The 15,639-nt window shown below is 42.5% G+C and overlaps 1 protein-coding gene across 1 annotated transcript in view; it reads left to right on the forward strand.

Annotated features, from left to right (window-relative positions):
• Positions 1 to 15,639, forward strand: part of dock8 (dedicator of cytokinesis 8) — a 312,431-nt gene that overhangs the window by 47,922 nt on the left and 248,870 nt on the right. The window contains exon 2 of the mRNA XM_041186616.1: positions 12,410 to 12,515. Coding sequence (XP_041042550.1) covers positions 12,410 to 12,515 — 106 coding nt within the window. The remainder of the gene's footprint in view (positions 1 to 12,409; positions 12,516 to 15,639) is intronic.

Genomic DNA, 15,639 nt, shown 5'->3' on the forward strand with positions numbered 1-15,639 from the left:
CCAGCACTGGTGTCAGTGCCCCACAAACTAGAACCCACTTCTCCCATACCAATCTTTGAGCCACCATTCATCTCTCTAATCTTATTTGACCTATGCCAATTTGCATGTGGCTCAGGTAATAATCCAGAGTTTATTACCTTTCAGGTTCTGCTTCTTAATTTGGTACCTAGCTCCTCATACTGACTTTGCAGAACCTCATTCCTGGTTCTCAGCAGGTCTGGCAGCATCGGCGGAGAAGAAAAGAGTTGACGTTTCGAGTCCTCATGACCCTTCGACAGAACTTGAGTTCGAGTCCAAGAAAGAGTTGAAATATAAGCTGGTTTAAGGTGTGTGTGTGGGGGGTGGAGAGAGAGAGAGAGAGAGAGAGGTGGAGTGGGGGTGTGGTTGTAGGGACAAACAAGCAGTGATAGAAGCAGATCATCAAAAGATGTCAACAACAATGTTGACATCTTTTGATGATCTGCTTCCATCACTGCTTGTTTGTCCCTACAACCACACCCCCACTCCACCTCTCTCTCTCTCTCTCTCTCACTCTCACTCTCTCCGCCCCCCACACACACACCTTAAACCAGCTTATATTTCAACTCTTTCTTGGACTCCAACTCAAGTTCTGTCGAAGGGTCATGAGGACTTGAAACGTCAACTCTTTTCTTCTCCGCCGATGCTGCCAGACCTGCTGAGTTTTTCCAGATAATTCTGTTTTTGTTTTTGTTTTGGATTTCCAGCATCCGCAGTTTTTTTGTTTTTATCTCATTCCTGGTTCTACCTATGTCATTGGTACTTACATGGACCACAACAACTGGATTCTCCCCCTCCCACTGCAAATTCCTTTCCAGCCCTGAGCAGATGTCCCAAGCCCTGGCACCAGGCAGGCACCATAGCTGTCTGGACTCTCAGTCTTAGCTGCAGAGAACAGTGTCAACCCCCCTCACTATACTATCCCCTACTACCACTACATTCCTTTTTGCTCCCCCCACTTGAATGGCTTCCTGTACCACAGTGCCATGGCCAACCAGCTCATCCACATTGCAGACTTCGCTTTCATCCATACAGGTTGTGAGCATCTCAAACCTGTTTGATAATTGCAAAGTCTGAGGCTCTTCCCCTACTGTCTGCAGGGTCCCACTACCTGTCTTACTGACAGTCATATCCTCCTGTCCCTCACTACTGACCAAAACAGATGACATTTTAAGGGGTGTGACTGTCTTCTGGAACAAAGCATCCAGGTATTTCTCCCCCACCCTTATGTTGCGCAGTGTCTGCATTTCAGCTTCCAGATCAATAATCCTGATCCAGAATTCCGGAATTCCTCAAGCTGCTTATATTTCCTGCAGACATGTTTATCATGGATCGCCTTGGCGTCCAAAAGATCCCACATTTCACAGCTGCAACATAACACCTGTCCCTCCATTCTAACTTATGTTATTTAGTTAATTTACTTTAATTAGTTTCTTCTTATGTATGCTACAATTTACTGTGTTTATTGAATGCTAGTACCACTGACAACTAAAGGCTATATGTTTCTAAACGACCAGGTATGTGTTTTAGATGTTTGTTTAAATTACTTTATTTTTATTGCTTTTTTATCTTTATTGTTTGATTTTAAGTTTAAAGTTTTAAAATTTTGGTTATTATTTTAAAGTTTTAGTTCTTTTTATTTATAGATCTACCTTAACTCGCCTGTCCTAAACTGATTTCTCACACACTGTCCCTTAGACTGAGCACTTACCAGCCAATCAGATTACTAGTTTCCTGTGACGTCACAGTTGCTTTTCTTTTTCTCAGTCTGCACCCTTGTCAACCCGAAGGCCCCGCTGCTCTCCGCATTCCTTACAAACTGAAGACCCCACCGCTCTCTGTGCCCTTGTCAACCCGAAGGCCCCGCTGCTCTCTGCATTCCTTACAAACTGAAGACCCCACCGCTCTCTGTGCCCTTGTCAACCCGAAGACCCCGCCGCTCTCTGTGCGTCAACCCGAAGGCCCCGCTGCTCTCTGCATTCCTACAAACCGAAGACCCCGCCGCTCTCAACGTCCCTTATAAACCGATGGCCCACCACACTCCACGCCCCTTACAAACCGAAGGCCCCGCCACTCTCAACATCCCTTATAAACCGATGGCCCACCACACTCCACGCCCCTTACAAACCGAAGGCCCCGCCACTCTCAACGTCCCTTATAAACCGATGGCCCACCACACTCCACGCCCCTTACAAACCGAAGGACCCGCCACTCTCCGCGCCCCTTACGAACCGAAAGCCCCGCCACTCTCCTCGCCCCTTACAAACTGAAGGCCCTGCCACTCTCCGCGCCCCTTACGAACCGAAAGCCCCGCCACTCTCCGCGCCCCTTACAAACTGAAGGCCCCGCCACTCTCCGCGCCCCTTACGAACCGAAGGCCCACCACACTCCACATCCCTTACAACCCGAAGGCCCCGCCACTCTCCGCGCCCCTTACAACCCGAAGGCCCCGCCACTCTCCGCGCCCTTTACAACCCGAAGGCCCCGCCACTCTCCGCGCCCTTTACAACCCGAAGGCCCCGCCACTCTCCGCGCCCCTTACAACCCGAAGGCCCCGCCACTCTCCGCGCCCTTGTCGACCCGAAGGCCCCGCCGCTCTCCACGCCCATTACAAACTGAAGGCCCCTCCAGTCTCCACGCCCATTACAAACCAAAGGCCCCGCCGCTCTCCGTGCCCTTGTCAACCCAAAGGCCATGCTGCTCTCCGCACCCTTGTTAATTTGAAGGTCCCGCCGCTCTCCACGCCCCTTACAAACCGAAGCCCCACCGCTCTCTACGCTCCTTACAAACCGAAGACCCTGCCGCTCTCCACGCCCCTTACAAACCGAAGGCCCCGCCACTCACCGCGCCCTTGTCAACCCGAAGGCCCCGCAGCTCTCCACACCTTTTTCAATCTGAAGTCCCCGCCAGTCTCTGCGCCTTTTTCAAGCCGAAGGCCATGTCCTCTCCGCACCCTTTTCTAGAGTAGCAACAGAGGAACGCAGCTCCAAACAGAATCCAGCAAATTCAGTGAGAATAATGTTCTGTAATTGAGCAAGTGTGCTGACAGAATTAAATTCAGCCTGGGAAACCACCATATTGTTATCAGCTGTGATATCGGTCACTACAGTCGATAAACCACCAGGTCCGGCTTCATTCTGATTGCGTTTGCCTCTGGGTTTAGACACTTCAAATGTATGTTGAACATCAGAGCAAACCCCAAAACACCGACAGTCAAAAAGCTGAACCTTTCAATTCAACATCAGCAATTTCCACAGCAATAAACCACAGAAATCATGGGAGTTGTCTTCAGCCACCTCATACTCCATTCCCATCACATGACCTGACACACACGCTACCGCCCTCTCAGGCAACCCTTGGGCTATGCCATTCTATTCTTTCAACTGTTTCTTTAAGATTGAATTCTTCAGAGTGACTTTTCACTATTACCTCCAGACAGTAGCTGACCATAAGTTTCACACATAAGTGCCGAAGCTTTAATTTACAATTACCAAAACCATGGACTGTTTATGTTGAAATCAAGTGATTCTTTAAACAAAAAATAGCAAGCTGTAAACGGGCAACTTATCCACTACTGCTCAGGCAGTATAAGTGAAAATTCATCCCATCGAAAATGAAATTGGCCTTCAGTGGTTGTGCAAAACAGGCGATGGTGACCCAGTCACTGGAAAGGCAAATTGGGCAGGGTGCAAAGTAGGTCAAATATTGGCTAAGAGCAGTTTCACTCCCTATTATTTGGGAGGAATGGCTTTTCCCCTCCCTTGCTGTGTTTGGTTGTATTTTCAGAGTGCTTAATAAAAATACAATGGTTGCCATAAATGTGGGAATGTGCATCAGTAGCAGCACCTGTGGAGAGAAAAACAGAGTTAACGTTTCAGGTTGATGATCTTCCATCAGAAATGGAAAAAAGTTAATGATGCAATAGATTTTAAGCAAGTAAAAGGGAAGTCTGTAATAGGGTGGGCAGCAGGAGAGATTAAATGACAAACTTAAAGTGTCACTTAAGTGACAAAAGGCCTCAGCCATTTCCGTCACCTCCAGTGCGACACCACCATCAAATGCATCTTTCCATCCCCTCCTCCTTCAGCATTCCAGAGTGTCCTTTCCCTTTGCAACATCCTGGTCCAACCCTCAGTCACTAATGCACCTTTCCATGCAAACGCAAGAGATGTAGCATCTGTGGTTGCTGAATCCCAATTACTAAATAATAAAAAACAAAAACAGAATTACCTGGAAAAACTCAGCAGGTCTGGCAGCATCGGCGGAGAAGAAAAGAGTTGTTTGTCCCTACAACCACACCCCCCCCCCTCCACTTCTCTCTCTCTCTCCGCACCCCGCACCCCCCCCCCCAACACACACACACCTTAAACCAGCTTATATTTCAACTCTTTCTTGGACTCGAACTCAAGTTCTGTCGAAGGGTCATGAGGACTTGAAACGTCAACTCTTTTCTTCTCTGCCGATGCTGCCAGACCTGCTGAGTTTTTCCAGGTAATTCTGTTTTTGTACTAAATAATAAAACTGAGCCAAGCTCCATCAGTGTAGGAGCAGTACTCAGAAAGTTTGTGATGAAAGTGAACAGCTTTGAAAAATGGTAGAACAAGATAATCTTAACAATTTAAATTAGTACAAAATTTAATCAGTCTGAAAGACTCAGTTGTGAGGAAGGAAGCACTTGTCTATTTTTTGCCATCCAATATCGGCATCCATCATGCTGAGTTAGGTTCTCCATAAGCAATGAAAATTCACTTTTCCCTGACTGAACAGTGTGTTTTTCCCTAACTTCAGAACTGCACATCTATGCACCAGAGTAGTTGGCCAAGCTATGTCTAGCTTCAATGTCTAAACTACTAAACTCAATTTATGTTATTTCTTTGTAAATGTTTTCACAGTCAAGAAAGAGAATAGACATTTATCCAATTACCCTAAACTAGTTTCAATTCAAACCCATGTCTTAGGGGTGTAAGGAGAATTTGTTAAGCCAGTTCGATGACCAATACTCACTTCAGTAAATAACTACTTCCAACTTTATTGGTTAATAAGTTGTTGTAATAACAGCCAAATTTAAGTTGAAGATTAGACTTTCTAGACTGAGCCATTATAATTAATACTTTCATTTGCACCAAAGTAGCAGTATTTTCTTTGAACAAAGTATATCAGCCAGCAAGATAACCTGTTTATTTGCAAAATACATTACTATTATTGGAAGTAAATAACACTTTAAAATTGAGATCTCTTCCCAAATGGGTATTAGAGGTTTCCAACCACCCTTGATCCCTTGTATCATACTGGCAAGCCTCCTCTGCATCCTCTTCAAGGTCGTGACATCTCTCCTAAATTGTGCTTCCCAGAATTGAACTCAATAATCCATCTGAGGTCTAACCAGTGATTTGTAAAGGTTTTGAATGATATTCTTGTTTATGTATTCAACACCCTTATTTACAAAACTAAGTATCACATATGCTTTCTTAACCGCCTTTATCAGCTTGCCCTACCACTTCCAAACATTTGAGAATATGCACCTCTGGTTCCCTCTGCCCTTGCACACTCTCAAATGAGTATCATTTTGATTGTTTCATTTTTGGAACAAACAAAGTTCGCGTTTTTCAAATATTTCTCTCAAAGCCCATCAGTAAGTTTAGGATAAGGCAAGAGATTTTATTCATTAATTTCAGTCAACATGCAGAGCAGTTTTTAGATCAGTCGACAACTTTAACCGAGAAACAAAAATGTAGTTTGTTAATGCAAGCTCATGAAGGTAAGTCATATTTCCTCATACTGTCACATTTGATGACTCTCTCCATTTTTCGTTGGCAAGTTTAAAAATGGACACAGTGTAATCAGTTCTCAAAACTGAGCATTGCACAAAATTTCACCCTTCTGGGAATAATATTGCTCGGACATTTCACTCTTCTTGTTGATCAGCATGAGTCACTTATTGCCCGGCCCTTTCTTTGAAAAGGTATGTTTTTCCTTTAGCTCATAAATGACCTAGTAGGTTAAAAAAAGAAAGTATCACCTGAGATGCTTGTTAACGTCTGGCTTAGAATCACGATCCCAAACAGTGATTTTCCCAAAGACCACTGGCAGTTCGAAGGACTTTGACACAATTTGTTCCGGGTAGTGCCTTGCACTGCAAGCAAATGGGGAAATTGTAAGTACCTTGCAGTCTCTCTTTCAAATCCCCATGTCAGTTCTTCCATTGTTAAGAAAGCAACCAAGGCTTCAGTTCTGCTCACTACAGGAAAGTATTTTCAGCCAATTAGGGATGAGCAACAAATTTTGGCCTTGCCAGCGACGCCCACGTTGCAGGAAAGAATAAATAAAATTTTAAATTGCCTTTCAGAAATCATGTGACATTGGTTATTGGTAAAGTAGCTGGTGTGAAGTCTCGCCAAAAAAAATGGACATTAAAAGTTAAAACATACTTTGGTAGCCTGTAACATCATTCACATTTGAATTGATTGAAAATTCTTTTCCAGCTTCCCAACTGTTGTGTGTCTAGATTTTTTTAATGCTTGTCAGTGGCAGGTCCCTGAGCAAACCTGAGTGTACCTGAATACCTGCTCAGGAACCTGCTTTCCCCAACTTCACTACAATGTAAGCAGGCATCACTGAGAGTTTCTTCCCAAAGTGCATTACTTCACACTTTTTCACATTAGATTGCATCTTCGTGTGTCTGCTCATTTCACCAGAGTATGACCTTCTGAAACAAAAACAGAATTACCTGGAAAAACTCAGCAGGTCTGGCAGCATCGGCGGAGACGAAAAGAGTTGACGTTTCGAGTCCTCATGACCCTTCGACAGAACTTGAGTTAACTCAAGTTCTGTCGAAGGGTCATGAGGACTCGAAACGTCAACTCTTTTCTTCTCCACCGATGCTGCCAGACCTGCTGAGTTTTTCCAGGTAATTCTGTTTTTGTTTTGGATTTCCAGCATCCGCAGTTTTTTTGTTTTTATGACCTTCTGAAGTCTACTTCTACCCTCCTCAGCATTTACTACAGTGCCATGTCTTATATTATTTGAAAACTTTGAAATTGCACACCTTATGCCCAAGTCCAGGAGTTTAAATGTAATGAAAAAAACCAAGGCCTAACACAGATCATGGTTGGGGCAGAACCCCACTGTGTTCATTTCTTCACCCAGAAAAATATCCATTCAGCACTACATTCTTCTTCTTATCCTTTAGCCAATTATCAATCAAGTTACCACTGTCCCTTTAATCCCATGTGTTTCTATTTCCGAGTAAGTCTGTTATGTGTTGCTTTATCAAATGTCTTTTGAATCTACGACACTACCTTCATGAAACCTCTGTTACTTCATCAAATAACTGAATCAGGTTAGCCAGACATCATTTGCCTTTAACAAATCTATCCTGGTTGTCCTTTTATTAACCCAGGCTTTTTCAAGTGAGAATTAATTTTTCTTTGGCAGTGATCTCTATTAGTCTTCTTACCACTGACATTTTACTCATTGGTCTGTAGTTAGCTGGTTTATCTCTTTTCATCTTTTAAATAGGGATGTAGCACTATCCTTTGGCAGCAATCCCATATCCAAAGAGGTTTGAAAAAGAATCAAAAAAATGCCCTAAAATGTCAGATCTACCAGCATCTGTGTAGAGAGAGAGAGAGAGAGAGAGAAGCCGATGACTCTTTGAGCGTCAGCATCACAGTATTTAGCTTGAGGCTTGAAAGATTGTGGTTGGGCTTCACCCTCGTACCCCTCAGCAAATTAGGCACAACCCATTTGGAATGGGTGATTTATTAACTTTGACTTCTAACCTCAGTGGTGGGAAATTATTGGAAGCAATTCTGAGGGACAGAATTAATCTAGACTTGGAGAGGCAGGGATTAATCAAGGACAGTCAGCGTGGTTTTGTTAAAGAGAGGTCATATCTGACCAATTTAATTGAATTTTTCGAAGAGGTGACCAGGTGTGTAGGTGAGGGCAATGCATTTGACGTAGTCTACTTGGACTTCAGCAAGGCTTTTGATAAGGTCCCACATGGGAGACTGATAAGGAAGGTAAGAACCCTTGGGATCCAAGACAATTTGGCAAATTGGATCCAGAATTGGCTGAGTGGCATGAAGCAGAGGGTGATGGTCGAGGGGTGTTTTTATGACTGGATGCCTGTGTCCAGTGGGGCTCCACAGGGATCGGCGTTGGGTCCCTTGCTGTTTGTCGTAAATATGAACGATTTAGACTTGAATGTAAGAGGGTTGATCTGTAAGTTTGTGGATGACACGAAAATTGGTGTGGTGGTAAATAGTGAGGAGGACAGCCATCAATTACGGGAGGATAAAGATGGGCTGATCAGTGGCAAATGGAATTTCATCCGGATAAGTGTGAGGTGATGCACTTGGGCAGGACAAACAAGGCACGGGAATACACGATGTAGGATCCTGGGAAGAACCGAGGATTAGAGGGACCTTGGTATGCATGTCCACCGGTCCCTTAAGGTAGCGGGACAGGTAGATAAGGTGGTTAAGAAGGCATATGGGATACTTGCCTTATTAGTGGAGGCATAGAATATAAGAGCAGGGAGGTTATGCTGGAACTGTATAAAATGCTGGTTAGGCCACAGCTAGAGTATTGTATGCAGTTCTGGAATCTGCATTATAGGAAGGATGTGATTGCACTAGAGAGAGTGCAGAGGAGATTTACCAGAATGTTGCCTGGCCTGGAGAGTTTTAGTTATGAGAAGAGATTGGATAGACTGGGCTTATCTTCCCTGGAGCAGAGGAGATTGAGGGGGGACATAATTGAGGTGTATAAAATTATGAGGGGCGTGGATAGGGTAGACAGGAAGGAACTTTTCCCCTTGGTGGAGGGATCAATAACCAGGGGGCATAGATTTAAGGTGAGGGGCAGGAGGTTTAGAGGTGATGTGAGGAAGAATGTTTTCACCCAGAGGGTGGTAGGAATCTGGAAATCACTGCCTGAAAGGGTGTTAGAGGCAGAAACCTTCATAACATTTAAGTAGCATTTGGATGTGCACTTGCAATGCCATGGCATACAAGGCTATGGGCCTAGTGCTGGAAAATGGGATTAGAATAGTTAGGCGCTTGTATGACCGGTGCAGACTTGATGGGCTGAAGGGCCTTTTTCTGTGCTGTAGACCTCCATGACTCTGAGTGATTCCAACCTATTTAGCAACTCCTTTCCGTCTATTTTTATCCAAACTAATATCTTTATTCCTTCTTCCTCTACTGCAACATTAACCTCATCCTCTTTTGTGAAGACGGATGTTGAGGAAAAAATAGTGAATGCACCATTCCAGAAATATTGTGTTAACCAGGACCAGCAGATTTAATAATGGACTCTTGCTAGTCTTGAATTCTAGACGAGCCCTGCTATCAGAGTAAACTGATGAAGGTATTATACCCATGGGCTATAGAGACAAAAACAGAAAACAAGAGAAGGAAGAAAGGACGGTTGGTGGGGGGAACAAAGGATAAGAAAGACAAGCAAATAAAAAGAGAAGAGAAATAATAGATGTGGAAGAAAGGTGAGATAACTATTTTAATGTCACATGTACACTCGCCTCAGGTTGTATTGGTTCTATTTCTCAGTGAAACATGTAGTGAAGTTGAGGAAAGCAGGTTCCAGGGCATGTACTCAGATACACGCAGTGGTAGGCCCCAGAGCAAACCTAACAAGCTTTTTTCCAATCAATTAACATGTGAATGGTAGTGCAGGCTACCAGAGTATGTTTTAATTTTAATTGCCCATCTTTTTTTGGTGAGGCTTCACACCAGCTGCTTTTCTAATAGTCAGTGCCTGTTTCCACAAGATTCCTGATAGGTAATTGGCAGAAATGGCTTTTTCTGGCAGTGAACAGAACAGAAGCCTTGGTTGCTTCCTTAATAAATGGAAGAACTGACTTGGAGGATTAGAAAGAGAGACTAAGAAGTAATTACAATGTCCCCATTTTTGGAAAGGAATTTTTGAAAGAAAATGGGAGACATAAAGCAGGAAACTATAGGCCATTAAGCCTAACATCTGTCATAGAGAAATTGTTAGAATCCATTATTAAGGAGGCTATAGCAGAGTACTTAGAAAACCATAATGGGATCATGCAAAGAAACATGATTTTGTGAAAGGGAAATTACGTTCAACTAATTTATTGGAGTTCTTTGAGGAAGTAACAAGCAAATTGGATAAAGGATGTGGATGTGGTGTACTTGGATTTCCAGAAGGCATATGACAAGGTGCCACATCAAAGGTTACTGCACAAAAACGAGCTCATGGTGTCAGGGGTAGCATATTAGCATGGATTAAAAACAGAAAATGCTGGAAACACTCAGCATTTCTGGCAGCATCTGTGGAGAGAGAAACAGAATAAATGTTTCAGGTCATGACCTTTCATCAGAACAGCAGGTGCGATGCTGTTGATGCCCCAGCAAAACTGCTTCCCTTTCCAACACTTGCGCTAGGGAGGGCGTAGGTAGTCAGTAATGAATGAATAACCTAGGGAACTGTAAGTCAGGCGGATCCTACCATGTGGCTTGGCTTCAGCAGTGCATTGCGGCTAGAAGACCAAGCTAAAGCTGTATCACTGTCGCAAGGGAGGAGACGGACTGAATGCAGTGAGTGAAGCTTTTGCAAATGGTGTGGACCTTATTGCAGTCCCTCGATGTCCTAATTACGACCCCCCCCCAACCCCTATTAGTAATTCCTGCCTGAGAGGAGTAAGGTCTTAAAATACATTACCCAGGTAACCTATCATCATGTGAGAATCTGAACAATGAACGTTGGCAAGCTATTTAACATTAGCTCTGCTTGAGAATGCCCATACCTCACACACATCATTTCCAGAATGGCCCACTGGATATAGTGATAAGGAACTAAAATGCCGGGCAACTCTCCTTGCTCCTCACCGCTGGTGATAATAGAATATTCCATGAACTCAGCCCCTAACATTTCTGGTCTGTAGGGCTCTGACGCTTTGCACAAAGGGACTGTGGGGGAAATTTTAACCTTCCCGGCCTGGTGACCAGATGAGTGAGCAGTTAAAAATTACCCAGGTTACTTTTCTGTTGGCTGACTGCCTCAAGACTGTGTGGGGGATTTAAATGAGATTCAAACTAAAGTTAAAATAGTTTTATTTCTGTGGAGGTGGGTGAATTTGCAACTCACACAGCTTGTTTGGTTAAATACCTTAGTACACCGTGTCTTGTCGTACTCGTGTGATCTCTGATGCCATTTTATATAAATTTAGTTTTTGGGCGGGAGTCATTTTTATACATCACATGGATCGTGGTATCAGAACTGTGCAGCTGGGATTGAGTGGTTTTTCATAGCTGTAAGAGAGCTGGCAGTTGTGAAAAGCAGAAAATTATTAAAATTTCAGTCATAACTTTGTACAGGCCTCAACTGCTGGGTGAGTCATTATGGCTTCAAACATTCCAGTACTTGCTTCTTTGAAGATGAAGGGGTATTTAGGAGTGAATTGGAAATTCTTCCAGTCTCAAAAGCATAATTATGAGATTTGGTGGCGGGGGTGGGGGGGGGGTGTGGGTGGGGATGTTTCTGTAGGGCGAGCAGTTGGGGGGCCGTCATTAGTATAGCTACCCAGGAGTTAGAAGTGGTTTTAACCCTTCTGACTTTTCCTGGGTAATTATTCTGCTAAGAGAGTTGGAACTATTCAAAGTCTTCTATATAAATCAGAGTTTTGGATGGTTCCAGGTGCAGGGTAATTGCCCATCGGAAGTTTAAACTTCCCGGGCAATTGCTGTGCAGTCCTTGCATGGAGACTTCTGGGGGCCCCCCAGGGCATCTTCTGTAGTACCCCCAGGGTATAATCCCATGTCTGACAATGTGAGTTCGACGAGAAAGAACAAATAGCTTTTTGTTCATGCATGATAATGTTCTTTAAGGACTATGTATATTGAGTGACTTGCAAATGATAGTGCATGCAATTTTTTTATGAAAAGGGGAATGTTTTGATAAATACCTTTGTACACAATGGCTTGTCATGCTTGTGACTTTGATGTCATTTTTGGTAAGTATAGCTTTTGGGCAGTGGCTATTTTACAGGCCACATGTAACTGCTATCCACCTGCCTGTGTTTAATATTGGAACCCATATGTTTTATTCAACACTGCTTTCTTTACAGCTAAGTCCTCATGAGGTCGAAATAGGTACTTCAAAGCTAGTTTGAATGTTGGGAATAGTTGTGGAGTTTCTTTGCCTGTCAACATACAAAAATTAACCTAAGGAGAAATAAGCAAGTTTTCTAAGCTGGTAGAGACAGGACATTAGGTCCCTGAACCTGCCATTGATCTGTAACAGAAAATAAATTATTAATGGCACAATACTTTTAATCATGGGAGAATTCTGCCATTGTCTACATCTAAAGTTTTAATATGATAATCCTTTTTTATTGTAGGTATTCCTCTGCTGAAATTAGGAAGCAATGTTTCCAACAAACAAATCAAACAGCTATTTGTCACCAACACACTCCAAGTGCTTATGGTTCCACTTCACTGCAGATAGTAAGTACAAGATTTAGTTTCACTATAATTCATTTAAGCCAAAAGGCACATAATAAATAATAGGCCTTTTCTGTTTAATTTAAAGCACAACACTATGACTTTGATTTAACTTACACTTGGGGCTGAGGGACCATTAGGAAAGTTCCCACAAGCCCTTGAGTGATTCACTAGTGTTGGAAAGAAGGAAAAGATATGATGACCAGACATTGAAAAGAAAACAAATGTAAATTAACTGGGAGAGGAGGGAGCAGCGGATCCATGATTGTTACACCAAAGATGCTCAATCTTTCTTTTTAATTTTCAGTTCATTTAGGAGCTCTTCAGATTAAGGATGTTAATGTTGAGGAATGGCTCCACCATCAATCAGTCCCAGAATAAATGTCCTATAATCCGAATGAAACTCACTATGCTCTGTCCAACAATATTTCTTAAACTTACTCTCAAAACCTACTGCAACAGTGTGATAGTTCAATTTCCCAAGCCACTATCCTCTGACTTCTATAACTGGTATTCTTGGTCCAATTATTTGAAGAAAAATAAAACTGGAGAACGATTTTTGTTTGAGAACAGCTACACCAATATTGTTCTTCATTCAATTACAGGGGCAATTAATGTTTATGTACCCATTAATAGCTTTCAAATGTCTAAGTATTATACAAATCCACTGTGTTAATAAAATAAATTGCTGAATAATTTGGTAATTGTAAATGGGAACATATCTGGGAACATATGAAATTCCTTCTAGTGTATTTGTTTCAATTCTTATAATTGTTTTATATAAAAATGAAAGACTTGCATTTATATAGCACTTTTCATGACCACCAGACATTTCAAAATGTCAATTTTACTGCCAATTAGGAAATTGTTGAAATTGTTGTGATATAGGAAACGTGGCAGTCAGTTTATGCTCAGCAAACTTTCACAAACAGCATTGTGATAATGACCAGATAATCTGTTTTTGTGATCTTCATTGAGGGGAAAAAAATTGACCAGGACATAATTCCATAGGATCTTTTGCATCCACCCAAGCAGGCAGCTGAGGCTGAAGTTTAAGCTTTCATCTGAAAGACAGCACCTCTGACAGTACTGCACTGGAGTGTCTCTTTTGATTTTTGTGCTCAAACCCCCGAGTGTGATGTGAACCCAAAACCTTGTGACTCAGAGGCGAGGGCACTGCCAACTGAGCCACGGCTGATGCAGCATTTTTCACGTTTAAGTAAATGCTGGCGATATATTGAACAATTTAGCTGAAAATATCTTGTGGGGGGTGTAACCAAAATTTATCTCCACGCCATTTGTTGACAGAAGTTTATATTGCAATTTCCTGCCAATCCTATTAATTTTAATGGGAAGGTAACAATGAGCAAAAAATCAGAAAAAAACAGAAGTCATCATGAATAATCAGAGATCAAGGAAAATGTGGAACTTGCACTATATATTTCATCTTTAAGAATGAAAGTTAAAATTGGAAGTCATGATTCATATACATAGTCACTTTGAGAAAATGTAAAGGCAGGCTTCCCAACTTTGCAATTTTGCTCACACTGATGCCATATGAAAGTTTTCAAGAAACAGTGCATTATACATATCTGAGGATCATTTTTTTCAAATATTTGAAAAATTGCCATAAAATTTTTTGCTGCACCTAAAATTCTGGGCATTTGGAACTGAGTGCAAACCAAGGGAATTACAGGAAGTTTGTCAATGGCTCTTAACCTTGTGAGGGGAGGGGGTGAGGGGAAGGGGGTTGCGGGTAGTATTGTTATAATGAGCTGCAATGTGTTCAAGGGCAGGGATTGGTGAATGAATGTAAGCCACTGAGGTTTAATTACCTGCATGACTCAAAAGTGCCCAAATTTCCTCAAGCTTTTACATGGGTATTTGTTTTATGCCCTAACCGTGCATATCTCAATAACAACTACTTGCATTTATGGGGCACTTTTAACATAGCCAAACACCCCGAGGCATGTCACAGGAGCGCTATCAAACCAAATTTGACACTAAGCTACATAAGATAATAGAACAACTGAACAAAAGCTTTGTCAAAGAGGTAAGGTTTGAGGGGTGTTTTGGAGGGGGATAAAAATGGAAAAGTTGGAGAGGGTTTTGGAGAGAATTCCAGATCCTCGGGTCTAGGCAGCTGAAAGTATGGATACCAGTGGTGCAGAGATTAAATCTGGCACAGCCAAGAGGCACTGAATCCAGTAACACCTTGATTTTAAAATTTTCATCCTTGTTCCAACTCGATCCATTAACTTATATTTATATAGTACCTTTAATGTAATAAAACCTCCCAAGGGGTTTCAAAGGAGCATTATAAAACAAAATATGATACTGAACCACATGAGATCTTACAATCCTCTGAGATTTCTGCACTCCTCTCATTCTGGCCGCTTGTGCATTCCCACTCTGGAATTCCCTCCCTATGGGCTGGATTTTCATCCCAGAGGTAGGTAGTGGGAATCAGGAAATTTCCCAACTCAGCCCATCCACCTTGGGTGAAAGTGCCAGCAAAGACAGGATTTTTGTTCTGGGGTGGGTGCGGGTGCTAACTGGATTCAAACCCAATGCCCTTTGAAAGAGTTTGGAGGCAGCCAAAGGGCTGCCAAGTGTCAAGTTAAAATGCCCACCTTGGTCCTTTGAGACTTTGTCCCAGATGTGATAATGACAGCAAAATAAAGAATAGCCGTCTTGCCCTCACCCCTCATACCCCTTTACTGCCCCTACATTCCCCATGCCTTATCTGTGCCAACTCATGACCCTCATCCAAACACCCCCATCACCCCTCACACCTCCATGCCAAGCTATGCTCCTCTACCCACCCCTTCAGCCAGGAATGCAAAATGAGGCTTGACTGAGAATATAGACATCCATTAGTCTGTTGAAACAGCTGCAACCAAGGAAAAGCATTGCTTGATTGACAGTTCTTGCTCTGGTGATCTATTCTGTAAATTGCACAATGTTTAGTTACATTAGTTAAAGTAGTTTCAAGTGCTTGCAGTTTCTACTTTCGATACTTCATGGATCTGGATGATTGACACTTTTATAGGGCTGTATTGAAAGGAGTTGTTTTTTTAGAAAGTAGAAATTTATGAATAAATTACTTTTTTAAAAGATTTTTTAC

This window comes from Carcharodon carcharias, chromosome 4 (genome assembly GCF_017639515.1).
Source record: "Carcharodon carcharias isolate sCarCar2 chromosome 4, sCarCar2.pri, whole genome shotgun sequence".
Lineage (NCBI taxonomy): Eukaryota > Metazoa > Chordata > Chondrichthyes > Lamniformes > Lamnidae > Carcharodon > Carcharodon carcharias.